Genomic DNA, 21,468 nt, shown 5'->3' on the forward strand with positions numbered 1-21,468 from the left:
CAAGTTACAACTCAGAAAGGCAAAAACTATGTGTGTCTAGAATTTAGCTTGTGAATGATGAAACAGTACTGGTAGTGCCCCTACCAAAGCCAAGAGTGATGATAATGCTTTTTAGGGGGAAGTAAATGTTTCCGCAGTTCCAGCTTAAACAAAAAAATGGTTCAAATGGCTCTGAGCACTATGGGACTCAACTGCTGAGGTCATTAGTCCCCTAGAACTTAGAACTAGTTAAACCTAACTAACCTAAGGACATCACACACAGCCATGCCCGAGGCAGGATTCGAACCTGCGACCGTAGCGGTCTCGCGGTTCCAGACTGCAGCGCCAGAACCGCGCGGCCACTTCGGCCGGCCCTGCTTAAACAATTACAGTGTATGTAGTTCGGGTATGCCACATGCATATGATAGCTTGCTTGAGAAAGAAAACAGTGATAAAATATTTACTCTGCTGTACATCAATGTCTGTTGTGTAACAAAGAAATTGTTAGAATTGGATCATTTTTGCAGCATTAAGGATGTAGGTGTGATGTGTGTATCAGAACACTGGCTCACAGAAAATCAAATTGACAGTTTCATTTGTCAACTATATGCTGTAGCTGATAATATGTAGGCAAAACAGAAAAAATGGAGGTGCTGGAATTTACATGAAGCTTGATCTAAACTTTACAAAGTTAAACATTACACCATACTGTTCAGAAGCAAATGCTGATTTAGTTGAATAAGGCTGACTGATGAAAACAGTACAATAATGGTTAACTTGTATAGGTCCACAAATGGAGATACAAATATATTTTTAACAGTTTCTTAACACTTTATCTTAAGTGACCATATTATTCAAATGAATTTAGTGTGGCATGGATAAAAGATCAGAGAGAGGATTACATTATGTTATTTATTAACAAGTTGTAGAATGCAAACTGGAACTCAGTATATGAGTGAGTCAGGAAAAACTGGAGCTGAAAATGATTTGATGACCTTTTTATAAAAAAATATTAAAAAAAATTTATAAAAAAAATTTATAAAAAAATTCTTCCCAATTAATAAAAAGTAGCTCCATGAGAAAACTTAAAAATACAAAAATTCAGTGGCATACAAGAGAACTGGCAGAAATTAGAGACAACATGCTCAGACTGTATCAGATATATAAAAATGAGGATAACTGAGGGACTGAACGGAGGGATTTGGATAACAATGGTTAGCTCAGAAGGAAAGTGTTACAAAGCTAAGCTCAAATAAGTCAAGAAAAGTAGCATGTGAATGGAACATAGAAGGTGCTCCAGATAATTGTGAGACATAGTGAGAAGTTATTTGACAAGATGATTCTTACAGCCAGGTATGCAAACTCTTTTGGACCCAGGAGAATTTAATGACTACTTTGTCACATCAGTCAGAGAAATTGAAGACAATATTAAGACCACAGACACATTTGCAAGGAATCTGCTTGATCGTCACCTGTTTGAGGGACCTTTGTATCATTGAGATAAGATCATGCCCAATGGTGTCTGTAAAAAAGTTTCCAAATTATCCAGTTATAAAAGTATTGACTGCTACTGGATGTGTAATTGTGTTGTCAAATGAACAGTTCACTTGATAAGTAAGCCACTGAGTTTTATTTTTAATGGACATTTGTTGTTGTTGTGCTCTTCAGCCCTGAGACTGGTTTGATGCAGCTCTCCATGCTACTCTATCCTGTGCAAGCTTCTTCATCTCCCAATACCTACTGCAGCCTACAACCTTCTGAATCTGCTTAGTGTATTCATCTCTTGGTCTCCCTCTACGATTTTTACCCTCTACACTGCCCTCCAGTACCAAATTGGTGATCCCTTGATGCCTCAGAACATGTCCTACCAACCAGTCCCTTCTTCTTGTCAAGTTGTGCCACAAACTCCTCTTCTCCACAATTCTATTCAATACCTCCTCATTAGTTATTCGATCTACCCATCTAATCTTCAGCATTCTTCTGTAGCACCACATTTCGAAAGCTTGTATTCTCTTCTTGTCCAAACTGTTTATCGTCCATGTTTCACTTCCATACATGGCTACACTCCATACAAATACCTTCAGAAACGACTTCCTGACACTTAAATCTATAATCGATGTTAACAAATTTCTCTTCTTCAGAAACACTTACCTTGCCATCGCCAGTCTACATTTTATATCCTCTCTACTTTGACCATCATCAGTTATTTTGCTCCCCAAATAGCAAAACTCCTTTACTACTTTAAGTGTCTCATTTCCTAATCTAATTCCCTAAGCATCACCCAACTTAATTCGACTACATTCCATTATCCTTGTTTTGCTTTTGTTGATGTTCATCTTATATCCTCCTTTCAAGACACTGTCCATTCCATTCAACTGCTCTTTCAAGTCCTTTGCTGTCTCTGACAGAGTTACAATGTCATTGGCGAACCTCAAAGTTTTTATTTCTTCTCTATGGATTTTGATACCTACTCTGAATTTTTCGTTTGTTTCCTTTATTGCTTGCTCAATATACAGATTAAATAACATCATGGACAGGCTACAACCCTGTCTCACTCCCTTCCCAACCATTGCTTCCCTTTCATGCCCCTCGACTCTTATAACTGCCATCTGCTTTCTGTACAAATTGTAAATAGCCTTTCGGTCCCTGTATTTTACCCCTACTACCTTTAGAATTTGAAAGAGAGTATTCCAGTCAACATTGTCAAAAGCTTTCTTTAAGTCTACAAATGCTAGAAACGTAGGTTAGCCTTTCCTTAATCTTTCTTCTAAGATAAGTCGTAAGGTCAGTATTGCATGTGCTACGGAATCCAAACTGATCTTCCCTGAGGTCGGCTTCTACCAGTTTTTCTGTTCATCTGTAAAGAATTCATGTTAGTATTTTGCAGCTGTGACTTATTAAACTGATAGTTTGGTAATTTTCACATCTGTCAACACCTGCTTTCTTTGCGATTGGAATTATTATATTCTTCATCAAGTCTGAGGGCAATTTTGCCTGTCTCATACATCTTGCTCACCAGGTGGTAGAATTTTGTCAGGACTGGCTGTCCCAGGCTGTCAGTAGTTCTAATGGAATGTTGTCTACTCCCGGGGCCTTGTTTCGACTTAGTTCTTTCAGTGCTCTGTCAAACTCTTTACGCAGTATCATATCTCCCATTTCATCTTCATCTACCTTCTCTCCCATTTCCATAATATTGTCCTCAAGAACATCGCCCCTGTGTAGACCCTCTATATACTCCTTCCACCTTTCTGCTTTCCCTTCTTTCCTTAGAACTGTGTTTCCATCTGAGCTCTTGATATTCATGCAAGTGGTTTTCTTTTCCCCAAAGGTCTCTTTAATTTTCCTGTAGGCAGTATCTATATTACCCCTCGTGAGATAAGCCTCTACATCCTTACATTTGTCCTCTAGCCATTCCTGCTTAGGCATTTTGCGCTTCCTGTCGATCTCATTTTTGAGACGTTTGTATTCCTTTTTGCCTGCTTCACTTACTGCATTTTTGTATTTTCTCCTTTCATCAATTAAATTCAGCATCTCTTGTGTTACCCAAGGACTTCTACTAGCCCTTGTCCTTTTACCTACTTGATCCTCTCCTGCCTTCACTACTTCATCCCTCAAAGCTACCCATTCTTCTTCTACTGTATTTCCTTCCCCCATTCGTGACAATTGTTCCCTTATGATCTCTCTGAAACTCTGTACAACCTCTGGTTCTTTCAGTTTATCCAGGTCCCATCTCCTTAAATTCCCACCTTTTTGCAGTTTCTTCAGTTTTAATCTACAGTTCATAACCAATACATTGTGGTCAGAGTCCACATCTGCCCCTGTAAATGTCTTACAATTTTAAACCTGCTTCCTAAATCTCTGCCTTACCATTATATAATCTATCTGATACCTTCCAGTATCTCCAGGATTCTTCCATGTATACAACCTTCTTTTATGATTCTTGAACCAAGTGTTAGCTATGATTAAGTTATGCTCTGTGCAAAATTCTACCAGACGGCTTCCTCTTTCATTTCTTACCCCCAATCCATATTCACCTACTACGTTTCCTTCTCTCCCTTTTCCTACTCTTGAATTCCAGTCACCCATGACTATTAAATTTTCGTCTCCCTTCACTATCTGAATAATTTCTTTTATTTCATCATACATTTCTTCAATCTCTTCATCTTCTGCAGAGCTAGTTGGCATATAAACTTGTACTACTGTAGTAGGCATGGGCTTTGTGTCTATCTTGGCCACAGTAATGTGTTCACTATGCTGTTTGTAGTAGCTTACCCGCACTCCTATTTTTTTATTCATTATTAAACCTACTCCCCGATTAAGGGATCTGACATTCCACGCTCCGATCCGTGGAATGCCAGTTTTCTTTCTCCTGATAATGACGTCCTCCTGAGTAGTCCCCGCCTGGATATCCGAATGGGGGACTATCTTACCTCCGGAATATTTCACCCAACAGGACGCCATCATCATTTAACCATACAGTAAAGCTGCATGCCCTCGGGAAAAATTATGGCTGTAGTTTCCCCTTGCTTTCAGCCGTTTGCAGTACCAGCACAGGAAGGCCGTTTTGGTTAGTTTTACAAGGCCGGATCAGTCAATCATCCAGACTGTTGCCCCTGCAGCTACTGAAAAGGCTGCTGCCCCTCTTCAGGAACCACGCGTTTGTCTGGCCTCTCAACAGATAACCCTCCGTTGTGGTTGCGCCTATGGTATGGCCATCTGTATTGCTGAGGCACGCAAGCCTCCCCACCAACGGCAAGGTCCATGGTTCATGGGGAGGGGAGGGGGGGGGGGGGGGAATTTAGATTTTGAATGAATCCGGAAAAATTCCATACTCTAAATGGACATTTGCGGTATGGAATTTTTCTGGATTCACTCAAAATCTAAAAAGTTATCTCCATATTCAAAAAGGGTGCTAAACAACCCCTCCAGCACTATTGGTTGTTTTTATTATGTCAATATTCTTAAAAAATTTGAATCACTAATGTAAATACAATTAAACAATTATTTTGAAAAGCATAGCCTCATTTGTGACAATCAGTACGAGTTTTGGCCAAGAAAATTTACTACTGCAGCTTTTGTAGAAGTTGTTGATCAGAGTTTGACAACTTTCACAAATAAGAAGATAGTGACACTTGTATCATGTGATCTAAGTAAAATATTTAACTATGTTTTTTTCAACATATTGCTGACACAGTTACAGTATTACGGTGTACAAAAATCTACATTAACAGCAATTTCTTCCTACCTGAACAATAGCTAAGACAGTTTGTTTCAGTTGGAAATAGACACTTTCTCTTACTGGAAATTGAATCAGGTGTTCTACAGTGCTCTGCTTTTGGTCCCTTCTTTTCAATTCTGGCTGTTAATGATCTGCCCTCCCCCCCCCCCCCCCCCCCCCTTGTGTAACACATTCTATTATCTGCTAAGCTAGAAACAGTTTTACTTATGTCATATCACAATATCCCAATTTTTGTAACAATATTAGAGAAGGAAAGTTGCTACTCACCATATAGTGGAGATGCTGAGTGACAGATAGGCCCGACAAAAAGATATTCACACTTAAAACTTTCGGCCATTGGCCTTTGTTAACAATAGACACACGTGCGCGCGCACACACGCACGCACGCACGCACACACACACACACACACACACACACACACACACACACACACACACACACACAGGCAAATGCAACTCACACCTCACACACGTGACTGCAGTCTCAGGCAACTGAAACCACACTGCGAGCAGCAGCACCAGTGCATGATGGAAGTGGTGACTGGTTGGGGGAAAGGAGGAGACTGGGGAGGGAAGGGAGAGGTATAGTGTGGTGGGTATGGCGGACAGTGAAGTGCTGCAGGTTGGGCAGTGGGCAGGGGAGAGGTGGGGAACGGGGGAAGTAGTGGAAAAGGAGACACACAGAGAGGGGGGAAGAAGATCCATGCTGGATTTTCCATTGTTTGATTAATCCCAATTTTTGATAAGATTTTGCAAGAAGCTCTTGACTGTGCATTACACTGGTTTTCAGCCAATAAATTTGTCTGCAATCCAGACAAAATCCAAAAGCTTATGTTAGGACCATCTAAGAAGGTAGATAATAAATGTGTAAAACTCTTAGGAATACATATTGATGCCAAACTCAGCTGGGAAGAGCATAGCAACCAGGTCTGTAAAAAGATCTCATTAGGGTCCTACCTCATATGATAACTAAGAGATAAGATCAGCAATAATTATCTCTGTATGACAGATTTTGCACTCTTTCAGTCACATATATCATATGGCCTACATATATAAGGACATTCTCCTTATACCACTAACATTAATGGAAAAAAAAAAAAAAAAAAAAAAAAAAAGGATGCGATATGTAAAGCTGGTCCTTCATAGCACTGTCACCCTCTTTTTACAAGACTTACATTACTGTCAGTGGAGAATCTGTATATTTATGAGTCTGCAGCCTTTGTCAAGAACAGCATTAAAGAGCGTGCTATCAGGGAATCAATTCACAAGCATGACAACAGAACTAAGACAAAAATTGACATCCGAAGGCACAGGAAACTCCCAGAATGTGAAGACCCTCAAAAGTTTTAACAAATTTCCTCTGTCCTTTTAATTTCAGAAATTCAAACTCAGATTATATGGCTGGCTAAAAGAAAAGTTAAAAAATAATTTTAAAATATAAATGCATTCTATGACATGGACAATATAGATATTAATATTTAAAAATATAGTTGTGTATAAGATACTCGATCTGGGTATGTAATATAAACCTTAACTTTAATACTTTGAATGCAACTGTAACTTGCTGTCTCTGTAAAACTCCAGAAAATAGCCATAAGAATAATAACCAAAAATACTAGTCAAGCTCATTGTAAAGATCTGTTCAAAACACTGGGGATTTTAAATGCTCCATGCAAATACATTTACCAGTCAGTTTTACACATCAAAAATAACATTGGTAATTACAGCACAAAGAGCTATGTCCATGACCATGCAACAAGAGAGAGAGATTCAACTTACATTTACCAAGAAAAAACAAACATAAAACTCAAAACAGCATTTTCTACCAAGGAATAAAACTACAATACATTACCAAAAGAGATTAAAGAAATTGCAAAAATACACTTATTTAAAAATGCAGCTACAAAGTACATCTACATCTACATCTACATCTACATTGATACTCCGCAAGCCACCCAACGGTGTGTGGCGGAGGGCACTTTACGTGCCACTGTCATTACCTCCCTTTCCTGTTCCAGTCGCGTATGGTTCGCGGGAAGAACGACTGTCTGAAAGCCTCCGTGCGCGCTCTAATCTCTCTAATTTTACATTCGTGATCTCCTCGGGAAGTATAAGTAGGGGGAAGCAATATATTCGATACCTCATCCAGAAACGCACCCTCTCGAAACCTGGCGAGCAAGCTACACCGCGATGCAGAGCGCCTCTCTTGCAGAGTCTGCCACTTGAGTTTATTAAACATCTCCGTAATGCTATCACGGTTACCAAATAACCCAGTGACGAAACGCGCCGCTCTTCTTTGGATCTTCTCTATCTCCTCCGTCAACCCGACCTGGTACGGATCCCACACTGATGAGCAATACTCAAGTATAGGTCAAACGAGTGTTTTGTAAGCCACCTCCTTTGTTGATGGACTACATTTTCTAAGCACTCTCCCAATGAATCTCAACCTGGTACCCGCCTTACCAACAATTAATTTTATATGATCATTCCACTTCAAATCGTTCCGTACGCATACTCCCAGATATTTTACAGAAGTAACTGCTACCAGTGTTTGTTCCGCTATCATATAATCATACAATAAAGGATCCTTCTTTCTATGTATTCGCAATACATTACATTTGTCTATGTTAAGGGTCAGTTGCCACTCCCTGCACCAAGTGCCTATCCGCTGCAGATCTTCCTGTATTTCGCTACAATTTTCTAATGCAGCAACTTCTCTGTATACTACAGCATCATCCGCGAAAAGCCGCATGGAACTTCCGACACTATCTACTAAGTCATTTATATATATTGTGAAAAGCAATGGTCCCATAACACTCCCCTGTGGCACGCCAGAGGTTACTTTAACGTCTGTAGACGTCTCTCCATTGATAACAACATGCTGTGTTCTGTTTGCCAAAAACTCCTCAATCCAGCCACACAGCTGGTCTGATATTCCGTAGGCTCTTACTTTGCTTATCAGGCGACAGTGCGGAACTGTATCGAACGCCTTCCGGAAGTCAAGAAAAATAGCATCTACCTGGGAGCCTGTATCTAATATTTTCTGGGTCTCATGAACAAATAAGGCGAGTTGAGTCTCACACGATCGCTGTTTCCGGAATCCATGTTGATTCCTACATAGTAGATTCTGGGTTTCCAGAAATGACATGATACGCGAGCAAAAAACATGTTCTAAAATTCTACAAGAGATCGACGTAAGAGATATAGGTCTATAGTTTTGCGCATCTGCTCGACGACCCTTCTTGAAGACTGGGACTATCTGTGCTCTTTTCCAATCATTTGGAACCCTCCGTTCCTCTAGAGACTTGCGGTACACGGCTGTTAGAAGGGGGGCAAGTTCTTTCGCGTACTCTGTGTAGAATCGAATTGGTATCCCGTCAGGTCCAGTGGACTTTCCTCTATTGAGTGATTCCAGTTGCTTTTCTATTCCTTGGACACTTATTTCGATGTCAGCCATTTTTTCGTTTGTGCGAGGATTTAGAGAAGGAACTGCAGTGCGGTCTTCCTCTGTGAAACAGCTTTGGAAAAAGGTGTTTAGTATTTCAGCTTTACGCGTGTCATCCTCTGTTTCAATGCCATCATCATCCCGTAGTGTCTGGATATGCTGTTTCGAGCCACTTACTGATTTAACGTAAGACCAGAACTTCCTAGGATTTTCTGTCAAGTCGGTACATAGAATTTTACTTTCGAATTCAATGAACGCTTCACGCATAGCCCTCCTTACGCTAACTTTGACATCGTTTAGCTTCTGTTTGTCTGAGAGGTTTTGGCTGCGTTTAAACTTGGAGTGGAGCTCTCTCTGCTTTCGCAGTAGTTTCCTAACTTTGTTGTTGTACCACGGTGGGTTTTTCCCGTCCCTCACCGTTTTACTCGGCACGTACCTGTCTAAAACGCATTTTACGATTGCCTTGAACTTTTTCCATAAACACTCAACATTGTCAGTGTCGGAACAGAAATTTTCGTTTTGATCTGTTAGGTAGTCTGAAATCTGCCTTCTATTACTCTTGCTAAACAGATAAACCTTCCTCCCTTTTTTTATATTCCTATTAACTTCCATATTCAGGGATGCTGCAACGGCCTTATGATCACTGATTCCCTGTTCTGTACATACAGATTCGAAAAGTTCGGGTCTGTTTGTTATCAGTAGGTCCAATATGTTATCTCCACGAGTCGGTTCTCTGTTTAATTGCTCGAGGTAATTTTCGGATAGTGCACTCAGTATAATGTCACTCGATGCTCTGTCCCTACCACCCGTCCTAAACATCTGAGTGTCCCAGTCTATATCTGGTAAATTGAAATCTCCACCTAAGACTATAACATGCTGAGAAAATTTATGTGAAATGTATTCCAAATTTTCTCTCAGTTGTTCTGCCACTACTGCTGCTGAGTCGGGAGGTCGGTAAAAGGAGCCAATTATTAACCTAGTTCGGTTGTTTAGTGTAACCTCCACCCATAATAATTCACAGGAACTATCCACTTCTACTTCACTACAGGATAAACTACTACTAACAGCGATGAACACTCCACCACCGGTTGCATGCAATCTATCCTTTCTAAACACCGTCTGTACCTTTGTAAAAATTTCGGCAGAATTTATCTCTGGCTTAAGCCAGCTTTCTGTACCTATAACGATTTCAGCTTCGGTGCTTTCTATCAGCGCTTGAAGTTCCGGTACTTTACCAACGCAGCTTCGACAGTTGACAATTACAATACCGATTGCTGCTTGGTCCCCGCATGTCCTGACTTTGCCCCGCACCCGTTGAGGCTGTTGCCCTTTCTGTACTTGCCCAAGGCCATCTAACCTAAAAAACCACCCAGCCCACGCCACACAACCCCTGCTACCCGTGTAGCCGCTTGTTGCGTGTAGTGGACTCCTGACCTATCCAGCGGAACCCGAAACCCCACCACCCTATGGCGCAAGTCGAGGAATCTGCAGCCCACACGGTCGCAGAACCGTCTCAGCCTCTGATTCAGACCCTCCACTCGGCTCTGTACCTGTTATGCATTACATTTTATACATTGAATGATTACTTAGCTGAAACAGAGTAAGGGGTTTGATAAAAAAAAGTGTTATACAAATAAATAAAAATAATAATAATAATAATAATAATAATGATTATAAAATATCCAGCATTCCACATAACACCTTCACTTAACGTTTTTTTCCCTTCTTTTTCCTTTCTAGAAATACTTACCCCCAAGCTGTGCGTAGCACAATACTAACATCTCTTCCTCTTTCTGAGCTCAACATCTCACTCATTATGGAGGGATGCTGACTCAGTTTTTCAGGATAGCAAATGGGAAGTTGCAGTACAGAAAATAGCCCAGAGATCACCAGTGTGTGTGTGTGTGTGTGTGTGTGTGTGTGTGTGTGTATGTAGTGAGTGAAGTGTTATGAAACAATGTGTGTATAGTGTGACTGATAGTGAGATATGAGTGAACAGTGTGGCATTACATTATTTAATATTTGTAAAAAAAGTATTTTATACCAGAAGTAAATCTAATGATTGTCTCTAACTAGAAGTCTGTAAATATATGTGTATACGAATTAGCTTATTTTAAATTGATCTGAATTTGTAAGTACTTTGACATGACTTATATCCTTGTAAAAATAGGTCTATGGATTAATAAAGCTACTACTACTACTACTACTACTACTACTACTACTAAAAGCTTGTTTTTCTGTAGGTGGTCAGTAGCCAATAAAGAAAGAATAAAGAAAAATCATTGCTGGCAATGGTTTAGTGTCAATACTCATAAGAATATCTCTATCACTGTAATGTTCACAGTATTTCACCCTCTGTTCTACCTTCCTTTTCATAAATAATCATACTCCAACTATACCATTTACTGTTGCTGTTTGTATTGCCCTATATTCATCTGGTGAGTAAACCATGCCTTCTTTCAGTTTCACTTCACTGAGACCCTCTATATGTAGATTGAACATATCCATTTTCATATGTTCTACCTTCTTTTCAAATTTCTGATATTCCATGCCCAGACTCATATAATGTGACCCCTTCATCAGTTACTCAGTCCTGTTTTCATGGTTGTCTCTCCACTGGCAGTTCCCTCCCAGAGGTCCTAATGGTGGACTAATGTGCGTCTTTTACCAATGGACAGATCATCACCACACTTTTTCAATTACAGACCACATGGCCTGTTTCTACATGAGTGTCCTTAATAAAGTGATTTCCATTTCTTTCTGCATGCTCCTATCATCAGTTGTTGTTGATTCTTCCATCTTTTAGGGCAGTTTGCCCCAAATTGCCAAGAGGCTGCACTGAAACTCTTTATGCTCCTCTTCCATTTTTGAGAATGCTGTTGGTAGAATGAGAGTGACACCTTATACCAGAAGTCTCTGACTGCCAATATTGATAATTTTTCTTCAAAATTTAAGCAGTGATGAGGATCAAACATGGGACTATGGCTGTTTTAATTACTAGTCAAAGACACTACTATTGCAGCATGGAACTGTAGGGTCTTCCTAAATGAGTGAGGGGTGCACTGCATGTCAGAAGCTGCTACCCATCTCACTGGCTGTATTTGTAGTAACAAAGGGATCTTTAACTTAACCAACTATCCATCCAATTCAGAAATGATAGACTCTATCAGAAGATATAAAGACATGCCCCTCACAGATGAAATGATTAAAATCTTAGTGATCAAGTGACGAAGTATTCACAATGAAGGCCCAGAGTTTGTGGCAGTTCAAAAAAGCAGTAGAATTCGTATAATATGAGGTACAGAAAGCTGGTTAAGACTTGAAATTGAGACCTTTGTGGCAAATTTAAGCATATATAAAAAGAATAGGCTATTGAAAAATGAAGGTGGTGCATTTGGAACTGTAGGCAAGAAACTCTAATCCACTGAGATAGAAACTGAAGCTCAGTGTCAAGGATAGGTATGAACTCTTGACTGGATCCTTCTATCAGCCACCATATTCACCTCCAGATGTAAATGAAAACTTTAGAGAAATCTCAACTTATTAATGTATTTGTTCCTCAATAGTAGACTCATTGGAGGAGATTTGAATTTTTCAACAACTGATTGCATTAACTACAGTTTTCTTGATAGTGGATGTTGCATGACATCATGCAAAACAGTGCTAAATGATTTTTGGAAACTACTTGGCACGAATGTTTCAGATGACGAGTCGTGATGGATGTGTACTTACCAGATCTAGCTGTAACAAATATATCTGATCTGTTTGAGGATGCCCATGTTGAAACTAGTGTCAAGAGACCGCAGCAGCAGTTACAGATGAAATACAAATGGCAACTAAAACATGGAGAAAGATTTAAATGTTCAGTACTCACAACATTTAGTTCTGAGTAGGAGCATGTAGAAGATTGGTTGATGAAATTTAGAAGACTAGCTGACAAAGTACTGAATAGGTATCTGCCTCCTAGAACAATTCATGATGGAAGTGAGCCCCCATGGCATACAGCATGTGTAAAGAAACTTTTAAAAAAACAGTACTTGTTAAACAAAGCATAATGCTAGTGAGAGAGATGCTCAGTGAAACACATTCAGCTGTAAAAAGGGCAATGCCTGCTGCCTTCAGTGAAATTTGCAGTGGAATGTTACGAAAAGATCCTTTACAGTCCAGTCAGTGGCACCAAAATTAGAGTCCAGTGAGACGTACCTAATCTGCTGAGACAGCTGGTTAGCTCACATAATAGTAGGCAATAAATGCCTGATGTAAAGTATCAATATTATGAAAAGGAAAGTTGATACTCACCATATAGTGGAGATGCTGAGTCGCAGGTAGGCACAACGAAAAGAGTCTCACAAATAAAGCTCTCGCCCAGTAAGGTCTTTGTCAGAAAACACCCACCCACCCACACACACACACACACACACACACACACACACACACACACACACACACACACACACACACGCCAAATACAACTCACACACACGTCTGCAGTATTAGGCAACTGAAACCACACCATGAGCAGCAGCACCAGTGCATGATGGAAGTGGCGACTGGATGGGGGTAAGGAGGAGGCTGGGGCGGGGAAGGGGAGGTATAGTGGGATGGGGGTGGAGGACAGTGAAGTGCTGTAGGTTAGACGGTGAGCAGGAGTGAGTTGGGAAGAAGGGGGAAAGCGGAGAATGAGAGAAGTAAAAAGACGGGGTGCGATGGTAGAATGAGGGCTGTGTAGTGCTGGAATGGGAACAGGGAAGGGGCTGGATGGGTAAGGACAGTGACTAATGAAGGTTGAGGCCAGGATGGTTACAGGAACTTAGGGTGTATTTCAGGGAAAGTTCTCACCTGTGCTGTTCAGAAGAGTTGGTGTTGGTGGGAAGGATCCATATGGCACAGGCTGTGAAGCAGTTATTGAAATGAAGGATGTCATGTTTGGCAGTGTGCTCAGCAACAGTGTGGTCCATTAGTTTCTCGGCTACAGTTTCTTGATTACCATTCATGTTGACAGGCAACTTGTTAGCTGTCATGCCCACATAGAATGCAGCACAGTGGTTGCAGCTTAGCTTGTAGATCACATGACTGGTTTCACAGATAACCTGATCTTTAATGTGATTACTTCTCCTTGAAGGCATTACCTATAAACACATCTAGGGTACAGCTAATGGGCACCTATGCCATCCTATTCATAGGCCATCTAGAAGAGTCCTTCCTAAACACCCAGAATTCTGAACCTCTCACCTGGTTCAGATTCACTGATGACATCTTTGTGATCTGGATTGAGGGTGAAGACACCCTATCCACATTCCTCCAGAACATCAACTTCTCCCCCATTTTCTTCGCCTGTTCCTACTCAACCCAACAAGGCACCTTCCTAGATGTTGACCTCCACCTCAGAAATGGCTGTATTAGAACCTCTACCTGTATCAAAAGTACTAACCACCAGCAATACCTCCTCTTTGACAGCTACCACCTATTTCATACCAAGAAGTCCCTTCTATACAGCCTAGCCACCCATGGTCGTCGCATTTGCAGTGATGAGCAGTCCATCTCGAAATATACTGAGGGTCTCACTGAAGCATTCACAGACGGTAATAATCCTCCCCACCTTGTACAAAAACAAATCTATCGTGCCATATCTTTCAGTCTCCCACCACCTCCCAAAGTCCCACTGTCCGGCCACAGAGAAGTATTCCCCTAGTAACTCAGTACCTCCCAGCCAGGACTGGAGCAACTGAATTACATTCTCTGACAGCATTTCAACTACCTCTCGTCGTGCCCTGAAATGAGAAATGTCCTGCCCACTATCCTTCCCACCCCTCTCAAGTGCAATTCCATCGTCCACCGAACCTACATAATATATTTGGTCATCTGTATATAACCCCTCCTCCTAACCCCTTACCTCATGGCTCATACCTCTGTAATAGACCTAGATGCAAGACCTGTCCCATACATTCTCTCACCACCACCACCACCACCACCACCACCACCACCACCTATTCCATTTGGTCACAAACATCACCTATCCTATTAAAGACAGAGGTACCTGTGAAACCAGTCATGTGATCAACAAGCTGAGCTGCAACCACTGTGCTGCATTCTGTGTGGGCTTGACAACTAACAAGTTGTCTGTCAACATGAATGGCAACCAACAAACGGTAGCCAAGAGACTAATGGACCACACTGTTTCTGAGCACACTGCCAAACATGACATCCTTCATTTCAATAACTGCTAACTGTAAGACTTATTGGTAACTGTTGATTGTTTATAGAAGAGCCAATGCAAGGCCAACTATGATTGTGGTGGTTGCATAGTGCAGTTGTTGCTGTTAGTCACACAGTTACTGAAGTCATCTGTTTGGGGCACAGTTGTTTGAAACAAGAAATGTATCAATTATCAAATTTTATGTGAAATTCTCATACTGTTTTAAGTGAAGAGTTAATGTATATCTATGAGACATGAAAAATGGTATTTCATACCATAATTTGAGCTGCAGTTTTGACTGCTCATCAACCTTGGACAACTAGCGAACCTTGCGGATAAGTATTTTTTAAGATTCAATATATTCCTTCTGTCGCAACATTATGTACACATGTGATTATTTTAAATTGGTTGCACTATTATTACATTTACATAACTGATTGTTGATGGGAAGGTATGCGAGCCCAGAGACCAATGGATGACAGAAAAACCAAAACTGATGGTAGAAAGGCAAGAGCAGAAATACTAACTCAGTTTTAAAATGTTTCTTTACTAAGGAAGATACTGATGGAACTGTCTTGTTTTATTCTTATATGGCTACCAAGATGAGGAATACAAATATTTGTGTCAGTGACATTTAGAAACAGTTGGAATTATTAAAGAAAACCAGACTCCAGGGTCCAGTGGAGTCCCTATTAGATTCTATACAGAATTTACAGCTGCATTAGCTCCCATTTTAACCATGGTATACTGTAGACCTCTCGAACAAAATACTATGCAGGCTGTCAGATTGAAACAGTAGTTTTTGACTTCTCAAAAGTATTTCACTTGGTATCACACCAGCATTTATTAATGTAAGTACAACTGTATTTGGTATCAAACAAAATTTATGAATGTGTGTGATGTTTGCCTGCTTTACTTCTTCGTTGATAGTCCTTGGTGTCAATGTACTGCATTGTAATACTGGCTGAAAAATGGGGGGTGGAAGTTCAACACGGATTACTGTAAGTGATGTAGCTGACAGTTGCACAGTTGTGTTTCACAGTTCTTTACTTTCGCTGCTCACAAACCCCCTCCCCTTATTACAAAGTTATATGGCCAGTTCACTATTGGTAAATGATAAGCCTCATTAATAGCTTGCTGGCAAACATCAGCATACTGCTACAATAGTTTACTGTTGAAAATCTATGAGCAATAAATACCTAACCACACAATTCACAGTTCTTGCAGAATAATAAGGTATATGTGACACTATTTCTCAAATAAATTGAACAGACACTGTCATTGTTTTAATACATGGCCTATTTGTGTTATACTGATACAGACTTCCCATTTGAAAATCGCCCACGGACTGACTGTCTTAGGACCAAGCATTGGGCCTATATATATCCTCACAATAATAGGTTCTGAGGCTATACATTGTTCAAAGTTAAATTTACAGAAATTACAATTGAAATATAACTCATTTAATTAACTGAATACATTGAAAAATACCTCCTTTTGAACAGTTCCTCCTACCACAAAGGTTTGGCTGAATTATTTGTTTAAATAATGAAATTAACAGATATAGTTATGCAGACAATGCTTTTGACAGACCTGGTAATTATTTTGGAATTAATTAAGGGCTGGCTTTGCTAATATATTTTTGAATGGAGTGAAATAAATACTTCTAGAATCCTAGCAGTTCTTCTTCCAAATGTTTATAATTACACAGAATTTATATTTGTTTGTATGTCAGCAATAAAATCTAACTCACAAAACAATTACTGATTTCACCCTACAACAGAAGATGTTACCTAGGAATAGTCAAAATAAATTAGGAAACTGATTACATACACAAAACTAAGCACAAAATTAGATCTGGTGCTATATTTCTTAAGACTCAGGGCAAACCTTTATCTTTAATGAAAATGCAGATTATACTCATATATGTTAAAGGTAATTAGGCAAAAATGAAATTAAAATGAGTTTAAGGAGGCAGATGGCAAAACAAGAGAGTAAGTAAAGAGAGCCCAGATTTCTTCGTCGTAACTGGACTGAGGCTTTTTGGTAGGGAGGAAGCATAATGTTATCTTGGATGAAAAGTTATTGGCAGAATTGCAAATAGCTTGAGGCATGCCTCAGGAAGTCTACTGGGACCATTCTTGTTCAGCTTATATATTAATCACCTGGTAGCCAATATTAATAGCAACCTCAGATATTTTACAGGTGTAATTGTCTATAAAGAACTACCATATAAACAAAAGCTGCACAGTTGTCTATGGAGATCCTGCTAAGGTTTCAAAGTGGTGCAAAGATGTGCAGCTTGCTTTAAATTTATGGAAATTTAATAAAATGAAGTTTACACTTTACAAAACAAGAGAATGTAGTACCCTGTGATTACAGTACGAATCAATCACATTTGGATTCAGTCAGTTCATACAAATACCTGAGTGTAAAAATTTGTATGGGTGTGAAATACGCGTAGGGTTCAGTCATAAATAAAGCAGGTGGCAGAATTTGGCAGCTTACAAGGAAGAAGGAGGCTGCATACAAAACACTTATGAATCCCATCTTAGAATATTGCTTATGTGTGTGGGGCCCTTACCAATCTGAACTAACAGACTGTTGCTTATATTCAGCACAAAATGTAACAGTTTGTTTCACTCACAAGAGAATGTCTGGAAATGTTGACATACCTTAATTGGCAACTGCCTGAAGACAGATACCAATTATCCCACAGAAGCTTATTTACAAAGTTGCATGAAATAGCATTATTTCAGAAATCTAATTACATATTTAACCTCCAAAATATCACTACAATAGGGGCTGGAATTGCAAGATCAGACTAACTGGTGTGTGCACAGGGCATTTCAGCAGTCCTTATTCCTGCATCCCCAACACATTATTGGAACAGAAATAATCTCTTAACATGTGGCACAATGCCTAAGCACTTCATAACTGGCTGGCAGAGCATATACATAGGTGTAGACATAGATATATTGACCAATGTTTATTTCCACTTGTCAGGAAAGAAAGTTGATTCATTGTTATAAGTTTTATGTTGATACTAGTTCCATGTATAGTTAACCACAAAAACCGATTGATAAGATAAGTATCATGTTCTTCGCACAAATTTTCTCTGCACAAGAAGTTCTGATCCACACAGCCAAAAATACTTGTATTGTAAATTATTCACTCCCTCCTGACCACACCCAATGCAACACATGATTATCATAATCAAGATTTCACATGCTCAAACAAGAGGGTAAAACAGTCAGGTATGGAGACCAAGGTGGCTATGCATGTGGAGTGTGTCAACTTCTTCATCTCTTGCTGTATGTAGGATTGAAATATTTCAAATGGGAACTGAAAAATATGCAGGTATAGTATTGCGTATAAGCAGCATTTATTCTTGTAAATTAATATGTTGTACTCTGCCAATATACATAACTAAATTCTATTTGTATCTGAAGTACCTTACTAGTGGGGAAAAACTACCATCCTACTCGTTACTGTAATTTCTGTAATTGGCAGGTCCATTAAACCTTAGTTCTTTGACATTCAGCTTTTGTAACACTCTGTTGTTCATAGTACGTATTCTGTATATGAAAAAGAAATGAAATACATTGAGTATCACTGTTTAAAATTTCTACTGCACTGATAATTACTCCCACTTACCTGTACACTTTTGCCCAAAGATGTCTTCACCAGGTTCGCACTTAATGTATGGGTCTCCAGCAAAACCTTCCACACATTGACATATGGGGAGTAGTTCCCCCTCCTCTGTGATATTAGCACACACTGCATTTTCTCCACAAGTCACGTATGCACATTCTTCTACAATGAATGAATCTGCATCTGTAATTATATATTGCATAAATTAACAGAAGAAATGATGAATGAATTTACGATCACAACTCTTGTGAAATGCGACAGTGTTACACCACCAAGGGCCTTACAGGTGTGACATTTTGGGAATATAAGTGGAAGTGAGAGTAGATAGATATAATGAACTCCATCAGTGTATTATAAGAGTATGTGTCAATATAGTACACATTTCTGTGAAAAGGCATTGACTTGTTTTTCAATAGTAACTGGCATAATTGTTTTCTCCCTGCATCACTTGATGTGGGTATGTAGCCAATATTATGTGATTAATTCTGTCAGTTATTAGGCCAAGTGTAGGTTCTGTTCCAGTAGATAAATTGGCAGCTAGTGTTTTATTAGCCATTGTTTTCATTTCAGTGTATAAATCTCAGCAAGAAAGGAAAGAGTAAACTGAACTGACAGGAGAAACTATGAGGAGCACACTGCCTTCTCTTTTTAATCCCAGGTGTGAGAACAATACATTTTTGGAAAGTCACAATATTTTTGTGTCAATCCTGAAATAAGGTGGTGTCTTAAAACCTCAAGTCACAAAAAGATAAAATAAAAAGCAGACTGAAATAAATTTATACTATCGGCCTTGCCACAATGGTGACTCTGGTTCCTATCATATCACCAAAGTTAAATGATGTCAGTCTTGGCTAACAGTTGGGTAGGTGCCTGTCCATTTTGCTGAACACTGTTGGCAAGTGGGGTGCACTCAGCCCTTGATAGCTACGTGACAGAGGGAGACTCCGGTCTCATAAACTAACATGCCCCTCCATATCCACATCCAGTGATGGTTGTGGGTGGTGGGTAACATGGCGGTCAGTCGGTACCATTAGACCTTCCAAGGTCTGTTCGAACAGAGTTCAGTTTCGATATAAATTTACATTACGTAAATATAATTAATAATTAAATAATTGTTCTTCTTATTTATAATTATAATGAAAATTCCACCATTTTAAACACAAGTAACATTGAGGAATGGCTACATATAATAATGGTACATAGACACCTATGACACCTAAGAAAATTGCGCTCCAATCTGCCCAAAGTAGTATGCCTTTCATCTCAGTGATTTCCAGTACTTTCATTATGTCTCTTTTCGGGATAAATGTAACTGGAGTTGAAACAGCTATTGGAAAACAAGATACTGCTACTTGGACAAAACTGTGGAACTGAAAGAACACTCATTAAATATCTTTCACCAAAATATAAAAATGCTAATACATAATAATCTCAGTACATTCATTTATTTAATCAAGATGTACAGTTATCTACTTTATACAATATGCATGTCTGCTGCTCAAGGTCTTGCAGTAGGGTTCTCACTTCCCAAGCACAGGGTCCCAGTTTCGATTCCCAGTGGGGTCAGGAATTTCACCTGCCTCGAGATGACTGGGTGAATTAACATACGCAAAATAAGCCAATAGTGTAGTGTTCAGGTCAGAAGAATGATAGAAATTCCTGAACTTCTTGAAATATGTGTGTGGACTCAGCTTTAACATACATAACAGCCCCTTGGTATTTTACATATAGTGTTTCATTCAGTGTATGACCATTATTGTCTACTCCTGATGCTGGTGGAGCTGGAATTTACATTAAGTATGATCTAAAATTTACAAAATTAAACATTACACCATATCACTTAAAAGTAGATAATGATTTTAGTTGTATCAGGCTAACTGAAGAAAGTATAATAATGGTTATCCTGCACAGGTCCACAAATGAAGATAAAAGCATATTTTTAAAGAGTTCGAATTAGTGGTTAAGAGATGTTTCACATTTAAGACGAAGTTTGTTATCAGTGGAGATTTTAATATTGAAATGTGAGATTCAGAGCAACAAGGCTGTAGAACCATTTTTAACCATTTAAAATCTTTATACTTACCTTGCTTAAACAACTGTGCTACTTGCAATAAAACATGTTTAGACAATATAAGTTACACAGAGAGGAATATGTGGCTGTCCTGGCCGATGGAGTATTTGCAGATCATGTTCCATTGTTTTTAACACTTTATCGTAAATGGCCAACTTAGACAAATGAGTTTAGTGTGGTATGGGTAAGAGATAAGAGAGAGGAGCACATTATGTTACTTATTTATAAACAAGTTATAAAATGCAAACTTGAGCTCTGTATAGGAGTGTCAAACAGGAAAAACTGGAGTTGAAAATGAATTTGAAGACTTTTTTTAAATATACAGTCTTATGGTTCTCATTTTCCCAGTTAATAAAAATTAGCTCCACGTGTAAATGTAAAAATACAAAAAAAAAGTGGTATACAAAAGAACTGGCAAAAGTCATAGAAACCAGGCACAGACTGTATCGAGTATATAACAATGAAGGTAATCAAGGGGCTGAACAGAGGTATTTGGAGTACAATGCTTACCTTAGAATAAAAAGTATTACAATGCTAAGCTCATAAAAGCCAAAAGAAGCAGCATGTGAAGGGTACATAGAAGATGCTCAAAGCAATGTAAGGCAGCGTAGGAAGTTATTTGATAAGATGATTCTTACAGCCAATTTTGTCAAACACTATTGGATCCAGAAGAATTTAATGACTACTTTATCATCTGTATGGGATCTGCTTGATCCTCAGCTATCAGAGGGATCTTTGTTTCACTGTGATAAAATCATACCCAATGATGTCTGTGAAATTGTTTCCAAAAGTATCCAACTCCTAAAGTATCAACTGCTAGAGGATGTCTAATTATGTTGTTAAATGACAATTTCACTTGATAAGTAAATCACAGAATTTTATTT

The 21,468-nt window shown here is 39.2% G+C and overlaps 1 protein-coding gene across 2 annotated transcripts in view; it reads right to left on the bottom strand.

The window, feature by feature from the left end:
* Nucleotides 1-21,468, bottom strand: part of LOC126418663 (uncharacterized) — a 127,752-nt gene that overhangs the window by 9,693 nt on the left and 96,591 nt on the right. For both annotated transcript variants that reach the window (XM_050085548.1, XM_050085547.1), the window contains one exon: nt 18,517-18,696. In XM_050085548.1, the coding sequence (XP_049941505.1) occupies nt 18,517-18,696 (180 nt within the window). The remainder of the gene's footprint in view (nt 1-18,516; nt 18,697-21,468) is intronic.

The sequence above is a fragment of the Schistocerca serialis genome, chromosome 9, assembly GCF_023864345.2.
Source record: "Schistocerca serialis cubense isolate TAMUIC-IGC-003099 chromosome 9, iqSchSeri2.2, whole genome shotgun sequence".
Taxonomy (NCBI): Eukaryota; Metazoa; Arthropoda; class Insecta; order Orthoptera; family Acrididae; genus Schistocerca; species Schistocerca serialis.